Source organism: Periophthalmus magnuspinnatus, chromosome 9 (assembly GCF_009829125.3).
Source record: "Periophthalmus magnuspinnatus isolate fPerMag1 chromosome 9, fPerMag1.2.pri, whole genome shotgun sequence".
Classification (NCBI taxonomy): Eukaryota; Metazoa; Chordata; class Actinopteri; order Gobiiformes; family Gobiidae; genus Periophthalmus; species Periophthalmus magnuspinnatus.
In genome coordinates, this window is record NC_047134.1 from 18484871 (window position 1) to 18502638 (window position 17768).

At 39.3% G+C, this 17768-nt stretch overlaps 1 protein-coding gene across 9 annotated transcripts in view; it reads left to right on the plus strand.

Annotated features, from left to right (window-relative positions):
* The window catches only part of arvcfb (ARVCF delta catenin family member b), a 242411-nt gene that overhangs the window by 147785 nt on the left and 76858 nt on the right, over positions 1–17768 (plus strand). For 7 of the 9 annotated variants that reach the window (XM_055224502.1, XM_055224504.1, XM_055224499.1 and 4 more), the window contains 2 exons: positions 375–395; positions 10378–11009. In XM_055224502.1, the coding sequence (XP_055080477.1) occupies positions 375–395; positions 10378–11009 (653 nt within the window). The remainder of the gene's footprint in view (positions 1–374; positions 396–10377; positions 11010–17768) is intronic. The other 2 variants (XM_055224500.1, XM_033972884.2) reach the window with 1 other exon arrangement.

The window sequence follows — 17768 nt, forward strand, 5'->3', positions numbered from 1 at the left end:
TAACATGAACAAAGTTATTACCTCTAAATAAACCAAATATTTCATGTACTAAAACAACCCTCTAATCAGAAGCTTTTCTGCATTGTTTTTGACTTTCTAAAACCCATTAACTGCCCTTCATCCATGTCATTACTGCTTTAAATTATTGCAATATTGTCTAACCGGATTACTGCGTCCACTCTTCACAACACTGTGCCTTCCCTTCAACTTTTTAAGAACTCCAAATCCCATAATCCTTCAGCCTAAAGCACTTGAGTTTTTGGGTAATTGTGTTATTATGGGCCCCTCCACTGGTGAGTTTCCTTAGCTCTGTGGCACTTTGAAAGCTTGTTTAGTGATTCGTCTTTTGTTGTGTTTTGTCGTTTTTCTGAAAGGATATGTCTAACAACCTGAAGGTGAGTGAATTTTTCCAATACATTTTTGCCAACAACCAAAATGGCTTTTGCACCCCCATTTTAATATGCCCATACAAGCTATAGCAGCCTCACAAGCTTAGTGCTCCAAACTATTCTTTGTTTCCAGCTCACCGCTTCAGGGATACCGCATTTGCTATAGTATAGTGTTTAATTTGCATGCCCCTCTTTTCTGCCTTTAATGTAGCAGTGATGCAAATGCAATAGCAATAACTTTTACACCATGACGCCTTTTAATAGCTTCCAGACATTTCGGAAGACCCCCAAAACATGGGACCATCTCATGAGGCTGTAACATTCTTGGTGTTAGGCTTGGTAAATTAGTCCAATAATGTTTACAAATGTCACTCACAACTTATGTCACTTATGAACTTCTAAACCATATAATCAATATACCATGATGTCTAGATATTTTGTTATATTATATACACTTTTATCCATTCAAAATATGTTGGTGATCTTTCCCCAAATGCAAAAAGTGAGTGGCTATCAACTGGTCAAATTGTTGCATCTTTGTTTTATTTACATTGCTATAACCTTACATTCCTGTTTCATGTCTAGTCAATGTGCATTTTGGTGGTCCCAAGTCTGGATAAATTGACAGAATTATCATATTAACACCCAGTTTTTGTTAGCACCTGTAGAAAAACAATACTTTATGATTTAAATTTAGTCCTAGTGGTAGTATGCACTGTGCATGTCGTAACAGCTAGTGCGGGTGCGGACCAAGGAGTGCAGACTCAGGTCAAGTTGACAGTGTCTATTTACAGTTTGTGCTAAAACAGTTTAATAGTTCGTTTAACACACATGGGGAGCAGGGAGCGGGAGGCAGACCAGACGGGCGTAGTGCAGGGCAGGAACGGGAAAACCGGGACAGGATCAGGACGAGACCAGGACAAGCCAAGCAGGGGTTGTCCGGAGCGGGCATGGAGACAGCCAGGGCCGGAGCATGACGGGACCAGGGACAGGACCAGGGAAGACCCAAAAGGAGTAATCCAGAGAGCGGGAGCCAGGGCCGGAGACGGGAAGCAAGCCGGACTCCAGGACAGGAGGAGGCAAGGCAGAAGGGTGGACTATACCGGAGCTGGAGCGCAGAGGCAAGAGCAGGAACGAGCAAGAGCAGGAATCTGGAAGGTGGCAAAAATCCAATGAATAACAGGCATACAGTTAACAAAATGCAAAAACTAAGCTGGAGCATTCACGTTGACATGCGGACGGTCTGTCTCCGAGTGTCTTCTGCCGAGCCCTCAAATACTCGGCAGCAGGTGGAGGTAATTGCGCTCATGCCCTCCAGGTGTGCGCAGGAGGAGTCAGGTACTCCGCCCAGCTCCAAGCAGACAGGTAGGGGAGGGGGAGAGAGCACAGGAGGACAGATAATGCAGGCCCCATGACAGTGCAGTGCCTCAGCTTTGCATAGAAACTGTGTAAACACAGTTAAAACTCCTCATCGAGGTGGTCCAAGTGCCCTCAAGCCTTCTCATTTACAAGATTTGTGAAAAACTGCATTATTTATAACCTCGGCAAACAGAAAACTTTCCCCCTCTTTACTAACATTACAGTGAGGGTTTTAGAAAGCATTTGAAGAGTAAAGCAGATTAACTTTGTGGAAACTTAAGTCTAGACGAGGCGGCAGTTCTGGAGAAATTGTACCGCTAATGTTTTTCCTCTCAAGCTTTCAAGAGCTTGTGCCCCATTTCAGCAGCAACTTTTACTTATGTGCTTATCTGTGTGTTTGAACCAAAGTCGTGCCAGAGTGTCTGTTAACACACCGCCTCTCCTTGATGGTTATCCCTGTTCTGACTGAAGGAAGATGAATCACCAGCATCTTTTTGATTTACAGGAAAACTCATCTTTCTTTGGTGAATGTGTTTCAAGTGGGTTTTGAATCAGCAGGATTGCACTTTTATTAGAACGCAAAAGGAGGGGAAAATAGATCTGCTTAGACTGTCAGAAATTGGTGCTCATGAAAACTATTATACATGTTTTCAGATGAACTCTTGTTGAACCAACCAAGCCGCTTACAAATTAATTTACATACATGTGGCTGGCCTTTAAATGCATGATGCTTTCTGTTTTAAAGGACATTTTGAGGACACTATCCCTTTGAAACCAAATTATATTTTAATTAGTTTATTTCCAAGAACACCATCCTCTTTTGTAAGCCCTGCATAGAAATGTTTGTTTTGGTTTTGAGTCCTTAATAAAGTTGCTCATACTATGTTCAATCCAAAATGGGATTTTCAAACAATCTGTCAAATCCAGGCTCTTAATAAAACAAATAATTTAAGTGTTGAATATTACATCATATTATAAAACAGTTACTGTATTTTGTGACCATTTTATATCCTTTGTATAGTATATTAAACATGCATTATGTAAATTTTGTGGTGGGAGACTGCCACTTGCTTTTCTCCAAGATGATGTTATTGCTTCGTCTGGAATGTCCCGCAACATGGCATTAAACACATCTATTTAGCATTCTTTTCATCAAGCGTATTTTTAATTCCAGGCAAAACGATAACATCTGCACGGAGACAAACAGTTGGCGAACCCTCCACCAAAACATTTGCTTATTGCCCCTTTAACTTGTTCTGACAAATACCTCCTAAACCACTTGTTATTTTTAGAAGTGATTCAATCTTGCTCGATTCAACCCTAATTACAGACTCTTACCTCTATCCCAGCATGCCGTTCTTCTCTTGGCCATTATCCAGTCATGTAAACAGCTGGTGGGGCATCCTGAGTAGAGCGCGTCGTGTCGGTTTGGACTCAGAACTCAAGTGGGGCTCATAAAAGTGCCTCTCTCTCCTGTACACAGCAGCTAATGAGTGAAGACAGACCACACAAACAAATAAAAGCGCTTTCACTGCTCGCCGCGCAACAGGGAGCAGACTGCAGCGGGTCTCAGTTAGTTATGGACATAAGGAAAAATGCCATATGGTAGTGTCATTAGACTGGGATGAATGCTTTACCATTGAGATCATGCAGTTTAGGAGGACTCTACTATATAAACTGTGAAATATATACTAATGTAACATAACTGGGTTTTGATATTTTATGAGGACCGCATAATATAGTGCAAATAATAGAGGTAGAGGGTAGTTCTCTGTAGGACTGTTGCAATAACACATTTTGTAGTGCGATATACTGCTGAAGTAAATATAGACGATAAATTATAATATTGAAACTCATTTATGCCACTGACGCAATAACCCAAGACCTACAATAACCCACAAAAACTTTTTTAAAAGTGCAATATTGTTAAAAATCCACGAGCTGCAATAAATAAACAACAGAATGAAACACTTTAGTACTTAGTTTGCATGTGTAATGAGTCATAGAAGCTATTAACTAAACCTTTTACGGCTTAAAACTTATTGCAAAGTGAAAAAATTGCCAAAAAATTCCCAGTAGTGCAAAGAAAATATACACATGATAAATATTGATCCCAAAAATATTGTTCCCCTTTATTGAACGATAAATCAATATAGTAATTATTGTGACAGGCCTAGTACTCGGTTTAATTTGTTTTTTAAATAAATTGGGCTTCTCAGAGTAGTTTCTAGACACTTTACTTTTAATCCTACTTGAGTAATATATTTTACAATTCAACAGTACTCTTACTTAAGTTAAAGTGTTACTCATCCCAGTATAAGGCAAGTATTAAATCATTTGTTTCTTGCACCACTACTTCAGATATGATTCAGTTAATTTTTTGAGTCATTTCTTGGACCACCACTGTATACTTCCACTGGAGGAATATTATTTTGAAGTTCTTATATAATATTTGATTTAATTTTGACTTCTCTACTCTACTTTACTCTACCCACCTCTGGAAAATATGTGGTAATATTGTCACGAAACTAAAAGTATCCAAAAATAATTATGCTCCAGTGGCATTTAGAAATTGAGGGTAAATCACTTCAGGCTAAGAGGTGTAATTGGCTGCCAGGGCTAAAAATGAAAAATCAAAGAGGATTATGACAAGATAATGAATTTGGACAATGGTTTTAACTTTTTCTGCTAAAAAAAAGCCTTATTCTGTCCAAGGCTATAAAACGTTACTAGTCATATTATTCCAAAATTGGACACAGTTATCACAGTTATGTATTTTAAATGATGCAGCCCTATTTTCTGTTTTTTCTCAGCGCTTTTTCTTCCCCACTCCCCCTGTTCTAGGTGACTAAAGTGGTCAAAACCATCACCCGTCGAACTTACCATCCCGTGATCCTGTGTGAGGGTTTGACAGTGGAGTCCAGGCCCGTCACCCGCACCCCCACCCCTGTCTCCGTCTGTGAGACCCCAGCTGATACAGAACCAGTAAAGAAAAGCGTACATGCATGGGATTGTGGTGCTCCCCTGTCTGATAAACTAACATTCACAAGTCATTTATGAACGGATAGTGGATTTAAAAGTGCGCTATGTAACTTTTTGCTTGTCTCCACGAAGATATATGGCATTAAACGTATCTGTCTTGCATTTAATCAAATAGTTGTTGTTATTGAGCCCTTGAAGTGTATGTATTCTTGCTGTGAGCAGGGTTATAACTTGGTCAACTTGGTCTGATGGTGTCACTTGAAGCGTTCCAGGACAAACAGGTGACAGACCTTCCACCAAAAAGTTACATAGTCTTATCTGAAGTTGTTAATCATCATTTGGGTTACTTCCTAAAATGAAACTCCAACCCAAAGAAACACAGATTGTCATTAAAAAAAAATACTTTTTACAGTATAGCAAATGCGTATCTCCATAGTTAAGTGTTTTAGCACAACAATTCCCATGCCCCACAACCACAAATGTTAGATGATGTATGCAGGAAAATGAATGGTGGTGCAAAAACTTTGGAGTTTTAGTGTATCCACATTTAGACAGTGAGCCAGCATTGCATAGAAACTAATCATTTGTGTTTCCATTTGTGAACCTCATAATCACAGAGTTTGTAAAGTCCAGAATTGCTGCTGTGCCACTGACTTGGGACCACTGTGTCCACTTAAGCTCTCATTTAAGTGCCTGGTGAAACCCCTCACAGGGCTGTAAAGTGCATGGTCTGACGCCTTCTGTTTTTCCCTCCTTCTTTAACAGCTTGGTCAACAGCAGAGAGACGTGTGACTAACTGGCAGTGATGAAGTTTTTGGTGTGTGTTTTGTGATTGTGTGACTTAAAGGTGCACTTTTTAACTTTTCGGGTTACTGGTCTGCCATTGTAGAGGTATAATTACTTAGCCTGGAATGTTTCACAGATGATAAGATGTTAAACTTATGTAACATGCATTTATTTAATTGAAGGTGCTTTGTTTATTGCTCAGAAAAACCTTACCCAGTTTAGTCTTGATGTATAATTGGTTTGGTTCTGTTCTATTCATGGTTTAGTCCTGGTCTAGTACATGACTAGTTCCAAAATTAGTCCAGGTTTCGCCCCAATTTTGGGACACTGCTCCACAGATTTCACGTGTAAGTTGACCTGGTGATGCCACGGGACATTTCGATCAAAGCAGTACAAAGTCCATTCAGACAAGAAGGTAGCGGGCCCTTCACCAGACAAAGTGCACTGTTAAAAGCATGTCAGGGGATCTAAAATGTGGTGTGAGTAATACTGATGATGCTATTATTATGATCTAATTCTCTAAATATATTCCCGCTTTGTTCCTTTGTGTGTTGAGTTAAGGTTAAATCATGTCCATTGCACTTCAGGAGAGTTGGATCCAAGCACAAGCTCCCTCTGTTAGTACATGACAGCCAAGGACGCAAGTTGCAAAATGTGTTGTGTATTTTTCCTTGAAGTTCTGATTTATTTGAACCAGGCTTGTACACAACTGTAGTAAATAGTGACTGTCGCTCGGTAACAACACATCATGCAGTGTTATTTTGAGGGAGAATTATAGACTGCACTTTCTGGCCAATGACATGTTAATAATAAGCGTCTGTTCCTGTTCAAAACTGAAAAAGCTGTAACCTTTAGCCAGTATACATTAAGGGATTTCATGCAACTATATCTTTCGTAAAAAAAAAAAAGAAAAAAAAAAAGACGATATTTCCTAAACATAAACAATACACTTTAAAAATAAAAATATCAGATTTCTTTCCTCAAAATCTGAATTCTCCTTGACAGAGGATAAAATAGATCCAAGCATATCACTGACAAATACAAAATGACAGCCCTAGTGTAGCATGTAATTCAAAAACACTTTGATAACATTTTAGCATTGATCTTGCACATAGTTCATCTGCTCTGTTCAGTTTTCAATATCACAAAAAAGGCCAACTGATTTATTCAAGGTTAACCATATGCTGTAGATGATTGAATAAGCCTAATGAACATTTTATTTTTATCCGCGCAAATACAACAATGTACCAGCGTCTCTTTTCAATGGGAAAATAAACCTTGGCTTAGCACAGAAAGCACTGTTATGGGCGTGCTGAGCCTAATCAAGGCCTCTGAAGTTTGTTTGTTCCACAGTTAATGAGGATGCCATATTGGAAAGCCCATATGTGGTTAGTGCTGGGGTTTTTTTTCACACCAAGGGTAAACGCCTTGTGGCTTTCTTGATATTATTACACGCTCCAGCTCGGCCCTGATTAGGATCTAAATTGTGGTGCTGATGGAGAAAATATAGAAAGCGTATTAAGAGAGATGGTGTTGCAAATTAAACTGATCGCATGCAGGAATGACCTTTTTTGGTAGCTCTTCTCTTTAAGCTGAAAAACACAATTCGCTGTGGTGCAGTTACAACACCGAATGGGTTACATGTAGTCTTTTCTGTTCTATTTCAAATGTATTCATTGCATATAACTGCATATTTGTATTGAGTCCTTCATTGCAAAGTATTGTTGTTTTTTTTCTCGTTTTAAATACTCCTGACAGACCTCACTTACCTTAGTTTGAGCCATTTATTATTGTTGCATTTTAACTGCTCAATGTGGTTGAAATGCCCCTTGAGGATAAGTAAAATTATATTGAATTAAATAGGCATTGGCAACATGTTATTACTAATTCAACAGTTAGAATTGCCAGAAATTATGGCAATGATTAGTGCAAAAGCTTCTTGTATCACTCTACGGTTATTTCTACCTAAAGCCAAATCGAAATTGGGGAAGTTAAATTAACTAGTATATTTACACAGAAAGTTTAAAGTAAAGTACAACAAAAAAATACACATGATACTAAAACTAAACACATTAGCACATAAACTATCCGGAAACACCTTTTTCAGCCACAACATGAAGAGTATCAGACCCCCGCTGCTTGCACCACTCCATTATTATAAAGCTCATTAAAGTTGGAGATGGATTTATAGCTGCAGACAAAATGGCCAATTATCAGCCACAGCAGAATTCACTGGCCGCAAATGAGCTTCTGTATTGGCAGGCAGTACAAAGAGGAGGTGAGTGAGGCAGTCTGTGATTCATAGGCAGACTTTCATAGAGAGTGCATGGGTAGACGACTTATATTGTAAAAGGTAAAAGTGTAAGATACATATAGAAGATAGAATGTGACTTTTTGAATGAAATGTTCCCTAGGGCCACAAGAGTTCACACTGATTAAGTGAATGTGAAAAAAGCTGTTGACCATCATTACCACTAACCAATATTACCTTTGTGAACTATAGATGTTTTGTGAATCAATACTAAGAACATATTATTCCTGACGAAGGTTGTTTTCAGACTGCCACTAGTTGACATAAAAGCATTCACTCTGAGAGCAGTGTGCTTGGGCCGGTGTGAATCCAACAGTTTTATTCTAGACCGCAGTAAACGGCCAATCCAAGAGCGCTTAAAACATGAGGTCTCGGAGCGGCTCCTCTCACACTCTGCAGTGGAGTGAGCACGGTGTTAACACGGCCGATCTCGGGCCAACCTACGCAGTCCACTATGACAGTAAAAGTGCTTGGAACTGGGTAGAATGTGCTCGGATCATGTATATTTGTGCAAATGCAGAGCAGTTTGGTACGTTCGTCTGATGAGGCAGTTTGGATCAATTTAAAATCGGCAACAGCTCCTGTGTCTGTCTGCACAGGTGGGCCTTGATCTGTTTGTGTTGTTCAAAAAGCATTTTCTCCTCCGCCACCAGTGCGTACAGTCGTCAAAGTGTATTTAGTCACAGGAGACAGAAAAGACCACCGCTTATAGGGTAGACGAGCATGTGTGCGCATATTCACAGGTGCTCTGTCCACTTCAAGCGCTTTGTCATAGAAATAAGTTCTTTGATCATTTGATGAACTCTCACACGGCTCATGGTGTGTGTTTGTGGTGATGGATGATGTATGTGAACAAAACTGACCCAAAAGCAAAGTAAACAGAACTAAATATAGTGTTTGTTTTTTATTTTAGAGGCTTTTGCTTTTTACTGTATAAATAACCAACTTGTTACGCAGTTCCTATTAATTCTAATTAGGCATTTCTCATTTACATATGACATTTGGATGAGAAGGTTAGAAAAGTATTTACGATTCTTTCCATTTTAAGCATTGAAGTGTTTTCTTTAATGTGCCCTGCATCTCATCATTTGAACAGCCTATCTTCTTATCACTGTTTATACACAGAAACAGGCATAAACAGGCTATCTTTAGGAAAACAGCACTGCAAATCTCCTCGTATTTGTTCTCTTGTTTTTTCCCAGAGGAATTTATAGAACGATTGTGTCCTATATGTCTGGATAACTACAATTACTGCTCATCCGTGCCAGGCATTAGACTCTAAACCTGTTTTTATAACGTCCTTATATCAAATGGCCATGAGTAAACCACCAAAGGATATTGTACTAAGCAATATGAAAGCTGCTTTCTGTCGGGCTGCCTTTTCTTTTATGGACTAATTTTTAAAAGATCAATACGCTCTGTGAAATCTATTTCCCCTCTGACTTTGTAAACACTTCCTACCACCTATTTTAATTAACTTGTCTGTTCCTTTTGCAGAGTGGCAATAAAGTCATTAAGAAAAAAAATCAACATTTGTTATATATTTGTTACATATTGTCTTTTATTCAGATGATCTTTAAATGTGTAGCTTCAGTTTTGAAATTTAATTTATTAGAGCTTAGTTATGATTCAAGTTCAAGGTGCAACTATGTAACTTTCCTGTCTGACACCTAATTGTTTTCTACACAGACATTGTTTTGTCTGGAATGTTTCACAATATTACATAAAACGTATCTATTTTCATGGAAACAAGCAGGTTACAAGTCAGATCTGTGGCAAGGTGATCCCACTCACAGATTTATGTTTTTTCCTGTATAACTGACAAAAAGTCATATTGGCATACTATGGAACATTCCAGGCAAAGGAAATATAAGCAAAAAACATAAGCAATAATTTCTATAAAATCAGGAGATACGGTGAGGGCTTCAGTGGCACTCTAATGAGTCAGATAGAAGAATGTAAGATACAGGTGCTCTTCAAGAATGAGGCCACTTATCATGGAGGAAAGGCTATTTAGCTTAGCACATACTGATGTAAAAAAAAGTGAATGGTTGTGGAGCTGAAACAATCTGAGGCACTCTTGTGTAGAAAAATTATAAGTCTTTTATTGAGACATGAATCAGGTTACACGTTTCAACACCTGTGTCTTTGTCAGGGCTTAAGAGTAAAATTATGAGGGAACAGGTGACTCCCTTTTGTAATGGTCGGTGGGGTCACATGACCACAGACATGTGACCCAAAATACCTAAGACATATCCAAGACACAATTATCAAAAAAAGAAACTTGGATTGTTTCAGCTCCACTACCGTTGACATTGTTTATGCTGGTATGTGCTAAGCTGAATCACTGTTCCTCAAAGAAATATTTTCTCTTGTGTCTTGGTCTAGTAGGAAAAATTAACTATTCAAATCCATCCAAATTAGTTCACAATATTAAACTAATGTTGATATTCCTTTCTGGTTTCTAGTGTGCTTTGACATAACACATTTCTAACATAACCTTCTCCCATCACAAAGCATTCCCTGACATATCTTTGTCTTCTTCCATAGGTGACTAAAATGGTGAAGACCGTGACCACGCGGACGGTGCGACAGGTGCCCCTCGGCCCTGATGGTTTGCCCCTCCCCGATGGAACATCTCCTCTGGGCAGCTATGACTCTATCGATCGCCGCTACATGAAGAACGGCGGCTACATCACCCCTCAAGCCAGCTCCACCCTCACGCGTGGCTACACCAACTCCTACAACGACTCGTACGCAGACACCCCTGAGAGCCAGTACATCCGCCACTATGGGCTGCACGACGGCTATGCGGATTTGACAGACAACTACGGCAGCCTATCCCGCGGAGTCAACTACCGACCCCCACGGTACCCCTACATGCCGAACAGCTACCGCCCCGAGAATAGCTACACTTTACCCATTCGTAAGGATGACTATGGCCATGTTGCCCAGCCCCAGGTGCCGATGGGAAGTAGCACGGTGGATTTGAATCGTTCGCAGCCGGAGAGGTTTCAGCCCGAGCCGTACGGGCTGGAGGATGATAGACGGAGCATGGGAGCGGAGGAGGAGGAGCCGTACGAGCTGGAACCGGATTACTCGACCGCAAACAGGCGCACGCTGCAGTCAGCCAACAGGGGACGCACTCACAGGGAACCACTGCGGGATGGACCCAGAGTCAGGTGAGCCTAATATATACAGTTAGACCTACTGTTAATTACTATGCAAACCAGGTTGATTTTTACATATATATCTCTCATCCTCACCCTCTGTGGTGGTCTCATCCTTTCTTCCACACTCGGGTCCTCTGCCAGAGGCTTGGGAGCTTCAGAAGCTTGCGAGCTTCAGGGTTCTATCTTTGCTGTTCCTAGTACATGTACTGCACTTTTCTGGACTGAGATGTCTGATGTTTCTTCCTGGGATCTGCTGTAGCCACTGCCCCGAGTGCTCCGATGACCATGGGCACCACTGACGCCTTCAGCTTCCAGGCGCCTGATATTTCTCTAGTTTCTCATGTTCCTTTTTGCTGATGTTCCCATCAATTGGAACTGTAATGTCCACTACAACAGCTTTGCTCTGTTGTTTATCCACCACCACAATGTCTGGTTGGTTTGCCATCACCATTCTGTTAGTCTGTATCTGGAAGTCCCACGTTTCCCACTTTGACCTTGGGGTTTCCAGTCCGTAATCTGCACAGATGTGTCTGTACCAGCATCTTACACCCTGCAGTCATATGCTGGATTGTTTCAGGGGCCTTTGCACATCCTGTATCTTGGGTCTTGTCTGGTGTGGTAGATCTGGACCTCTATTGCTCTGGTGCTCAAGACCTGCTCCTGTGCAGCCAGGATGAGCGCCTCTGTGCTGTCCTTCAGACTAGCTCTCTCAAGCCATTGGCAGGATTTCTTGATATCAGCCACTTCAGTTATGTTCCGGTGATACATTCCACACAGAAGCTTGTCCTCCCATGGTGGTATCTCCAGTACCTCTTTCTCTGCACTTTACTGTCTTGAGACATTCACTGAGCACGTCATCTGTTGGGGCCTTGTCCTTGATGTACTGATGAATCTTAGATGTTTCATCCTGGACAGTGGCTCGCACACTCACTTGTCCTCGGCCTCCTTCCTTACGGCTCACGTACAGTCTCAAGGTCCTAGATTTTGGATGGAACCCTACATGCATACATCAGGATATATAAAAGATATATAAAATCATGTAATTTTTCTGGAAAATTAAATGAACTTAGATGGAACTTGGACTCGTTTCTGTCACGCTGTCTGTACAGCAGCGCTCTCATCCTCATGTCCAATGTGAAGACACCAACCGACCCGCCCCCTAATGTGTGTCTGTGTGTAAGCAGAGAAAGAGAGGGAGTGAGAGATGGCATTGGCAGAGAGAGGGGCAATGTAGCGATCTCAAATCAACTTATTAAAAGTTTCTGCAGTGCCACATATCAATTTTAGCGGAGATACTGTTGGAGCAAATCTGGAACTATTATTTTGGGGGTCAATATTTACTGTGGATATTTTTTCTTTGTACTAGTGAGAAACTTTTTGTTATTTTTCTATACTATAATAATATTTCAGCCAAAGAAGGTGGAAGTAATAACTTCTATGACTGTCTGTTTCAACTCATGTTTTTTAACAATATTGTACATTTACAATATTTTGGGGGGGATAGTCCTACTTTAGTGTTATTGTGTCAGTGGGAAACATTTCTTTTCAGTATTATTTTCATCAGCATTACATGTGTTATTGTGACATGCCTACATAGAGTATGAACAGTTTTGTACAAGTTGCTGGACAAAGATGACGTAGCAGACAATTTTATTGTTTTGAGTTAATTTCAAGTGAGGGAACACCTTTGAGGAGCAGGATGTGTCGGGGTGAGGGAAGTCTGGGAGTCCCTGCTTAGACTGCTGCCCTCGCTCCAGATAAACGGAAGAAAATGGATGGATGGATATTCCCAAAAATGTTTTAAAAACATACATTCTTGTAAGTTGGGTCACCTCTCCACAGGAGATTCCAGGAACATTCCAGACAAAGCAATAATTTATCCATTGGGACAAGCAGTTGGCGTGTCCTCCACTAGAAAAGTTACATAGTGCACCTTTAAGAACCTTTTTGATATTTAACTAAAATAACTAATAACTAATAACTAAAATGATATAATGTCATACTTTCCTGCATGTGTAGGATTAAGATATACCAGGATCCAATAGGAGTGGCCTATTCTCTTTTGGAGCATATGGATGGGTAATTATGTGTTCCTGGGGACGTACAGTATCTTACATGAGATTACAATTGATCCAGCCTTTTTTTAAAAAAAACTGTGTGTTGTTTCCATTAAGGAGCTCAATTACACCATGCACAACTAAACAGCTGTCTCTTCCTCTTGAGCGAGTTGCTTGGGAGAAAAAAAACACACGAAAACAAGGCTTTGATTGCTATTTACCCACAAATGGATGGTGAACATGTGTTAGTGTCAGGGGCCAAAGAGGCGGGGATGATTGGAGACAGAATCGTGATGAGAAACTAGAGAGGGAGCCGGGGTTTGTGGGTACAGCAGACTGAGGGATTTTTGTGGCAATCTAAGCCTCTCCATTTAGCGCAGGTGTGTTCAGATACACACATTTCTTCTAGTCATGTATGACCAAAATTGCCCTTCCCTCCAATATGGTCCCCCTACATGAGTCGAATTCAACAATACGGTTCTCATCAGTTGGACACATTTAGTTTAGTTTAATCTTTATTTAAGGGACCATGTACAGAGATATTAAGCCTAAAACAGAGATGTTCTGCACCAGATTATAGCTAAGTAGCTAATTTCCATCTGCAGTCCCTGGTTTACAGAGAGAAAAAAACTGGTTGGGTTACACATTACACTATTTTGTAGAAGGCTATATTCAGGGGTTTCATGTGTAAAGTTTGCGATCTATAAAATGAGAACTTAACATGAAAATAAGCAGTCTGGGCCACAATTTCAGAACTTCGAATGTTAGGACTTTGAGAGATGAGAAAGAATGAGATCTATGCTCAGAGAAAAGAGAAGTGAGCAACTTTCAGGAAGCTGGTGGAAATTTTAGTTTTATCCCTGTGTACAGTTTTAGTAGTAGAAGAAAGTAAACACCCTAGATCCTATTTTGTCGGGCTTGGTGTGTTTTCATCAATGGCATGGCTGGAGACTTGCATTTGTGGTAACACCGTTAGCTGTAACTTTCCGCCAATATGTATTTATTTATTGCATATTATGGCTTATAAGTATTAGGATTTTTTGAAAACCTACATTTTTACCAGGTTTATGAGACATATACTGAATGCTCTTTTGTGAGTTGTGTACTAAAAGCTATTGCCTTTTGAACTGGCTTTCTATGTTGTTCACAGTTGGCCACAAATCACTTAGTCATAGTTTGTGTTTTGGCCTGTTTCACACTCATGTTGTGATCTGTTACCACCACTACAGAGGGCAGACAAACACACAAACACATTCAGTCAATAGATCCACATCATGTCGAGAGAATGAGTCACTCCCCCATTTACTGAGAGAGGCGCTGCTGTGACAGGCAATCTACGGTCTGCCTTACATGTGTCACAACACAACCTGAACAACTGTGCTCCATCAGGGCTATAACGTCATATGTCTTTCAAGTAGATGGTGGAAAACTACCAACTATAGGTCCTTGGTGAGAGGGAAAAGGACACTTAGACGCCTGGCTGACTCATGCCTTGACATTTAGATAAAAACAATTCTCGATACCTGCATCTATCGCTGCAAGTAGTGGTGGCAAAATTGAAAATATCATCAATATAAAATGATTGAAAGGCCCAGCAAGAGCAAAGTGCACATAAAACAAGCATAAATGTGCAGTGTAGTCTAATCTGAGAAACAAGAGTTTGCACTTTTGGGGATGATTTGACTTACTTTACTTTCCAGAATATCATGTATATCGTCATCAGGATAATCCCCAAAACAACACACAACAAAAGCTTAGTCGTAGAATGTATGAGACACATAAACCCTATTGTTTTAAAGACGTTGTGTTGTTCTAGTGTCTACTATATAGTTAAAACCTATGACACCCATTTTAAATTGCAATATTCATTTGAAATGACAAGTAAAAGAAACAAGTCTGCTGACTTCCACTTCAAAAAACTACGGTGCCCAATGGGGTCGCCATAAACATCATCACAAAGAGCTGTGGAGCTGTCGGCCCTTCTGATGGATAATTGTATATCACACTAGCTAACAATAAATTTAAAAAAAAATACCAAAATGACTATGTGACATTGACAAATCCTACATGTATCACCAATTAAATAAAACTGAACAAAGTAAGTACAGAGCAGTGGGCATATGCCGGTGGTAGTGAAAATGGGGATTGATCAGCAATATGGTGACTTATAATAAGCAATTAAAGATTACTCAAACATGCACAAATCACTTGAGATATTACTTTGAGAGGGTAAATGATGAGGGAAACAACGATAACATGGTTAAAAGCTCTGAAAATTCCATTTTTGCATAATAAGTCTGCTTTTCTCTCAAATGTTAAAATGATCTGAGAACTGAATCATCATTTCAAACACATTCATTGGTAATTGGTAAGAATTCACTGTAGGTACTTCTGACCAAGATCCTGGCTGGAGACAGGTCCTTGGCTGTTGCACTAATTGCCTGTTGCCACTGATAAGTTACATCAGTGGAACTGGTTGAAGGAAGAGTAAAATGCAAGATATAAATATCGCTCTACTGGGACAAGTAACTTTACCTTTCTTAGACAAAGTAGTGCAGGTACAAAGATAAAGTCAGGGAGATCATAGTTAAGAATCAAACTTGCAGTGCCCTTGTTGAGTGCCATCTTTACATTCACTCCATGTTAAAATTTTCTACAATCATGTCTCTCCTGTGCGTTCACGACACAATTAGCATTCTTCCTAGAAAAGGGATGGGTAGTACCAAAGTGGCGTAATGAATCTGGGAGTTAAGACACTTTAATTACAGCTTATCTTTGCAATGCAAGCCCTCAATTAGGCATTGACAAAAATGAAGATGTTTTGTATGAAAATGGCTTCCCAACTCACTGCAGTGCACTCATTTCTCAGAGCTGTGGATCTGTGGATGCAGCCATGTGGATGTAGATGATAAAAAGATGAGATTCTCTGGATGTAAAAGCATGCCTCACTCTCTTGGTTAACGTCTTGAGATAATTTTGATTCCAGCTCAAATGGAAGAAAATTGCAGAATAGACGAGTATGAAAATTGGCTTTGAAACCAGGCGGAGCATTTAAGGGCTTAGTGGAGTACTAAACTGTGTTTAGCATTTTGTGATTGTCACTCATAAATGGAGAAATTGCATTTACATATTTTAGCATATTGTGTTAAATTATCCTTATAATGCAAACTTAATAGCTTTTCATTGTTGAGTTTGAAATGTTGGATTTATTTTAGGAAACTTGTTTTTTCTCATCCTGACATAAGCACTGTTACGGGGGGGGGCTCTCAAATTCCTGTCGATGGGCCTACTTATCAACTACGGATCATAGTTGTTTTCACTGATGACAAAATACAATTATGTAAAAGTTGTTTAAACATGGAACTTATTCATAAAATTTTAATTAAAATTATTCATATTCATAACATTTTTAAACTATCAGCAGCTTTAATCACAATTATTTTGGCCATGATAATTGCAACACAAAATTTCCATAGTATCCCATGCCTAATTGGGATACATTTGTTTTGCATTATTCATTAAAGATTGTGAAGCACTTCATTCAGATTACTGCAGCATATCTCAAATCCTGGTTATTCAGGTCACGATATAAAAATAAGAACTAAAATAATAACAATAATTGTGATCAAAGCCGAATGAAGTCATTTCAGTTCAATCTAATATACAGAGAAAAATAGAAGAGCTGTTTCATCTGTCTGCTTTGCCACATTAATGTTACTTGTAAGTTTAATTTCATAAAGATGATCTTAAAATAGTCATGGTGTCAGAAATCACAAAGAATGGTTACATTTTTGCTCACAATAATTGTAACACTAATTTATATTGTGACATCTCTAGTTGCAGAAAGGAATTATAATGATTTCAGATTCCTACACAGAGATCGAGAGAAATATATATGTATTTACCAACTATATTTTTGCTGCCTCTCCATCCTGATTGTACCTCTGTGTATGCGCCTCATGCCAGTTTGATGAATAGGTGCTTTTGAACTGCACTACACGGCCAGGGCGTCAATCTTTAATGGCTCATCTCTCCTTGAGTGACCCTCTCTGCTGTAAGTGCTACCAACATATCAGGCTCTACTGTCTGCTGTAGAGGGAAAACATGTTTCTTTTTAATCATTTGCCTTATATGTTTAGTTAGTTGTTTAGTTGTTTGTTTGTTTTTTCCCTTTGTTGCTCACATTTTTTATTTTATTTTATATTGTTGTATTAAAAACTATTAAAACTAATACAAATTCAATATTAATTCTGTGAACATATACAAGAGAAACTTTTAATCAGTGCCATTTATTACACTCTCACAAAAAAAAAAAAAAAAAAAAAGAATAAAATGCGGGATTAGCTACATTGGCTATATATAGACCTCTCAACTAAAAAGACGCAAACACATCATTGACGATTATAAATGACTGAATGTGGATCTCAATTAAAATGCTATTAATTACACCATAATCTTTTGTAATAATCTTAATCCTAAACACTGTGATCCCATACATTTGTATTGTTTGCACATAAATATACAGTATATACAATGACAATGTCCTATGTTATACCTAAAAGCCACTACTAACCTGCCAATCAATAGGCCACCCGCAATTACTTCTAGTGGATGAAACAAAGTGGATAATATAACATAATCTGTCTGTTATGTTTTATTTTTTCTCATCTTTCATTGTCAAAGCAAACTTCTGAGCAGTGTCACTCATCTC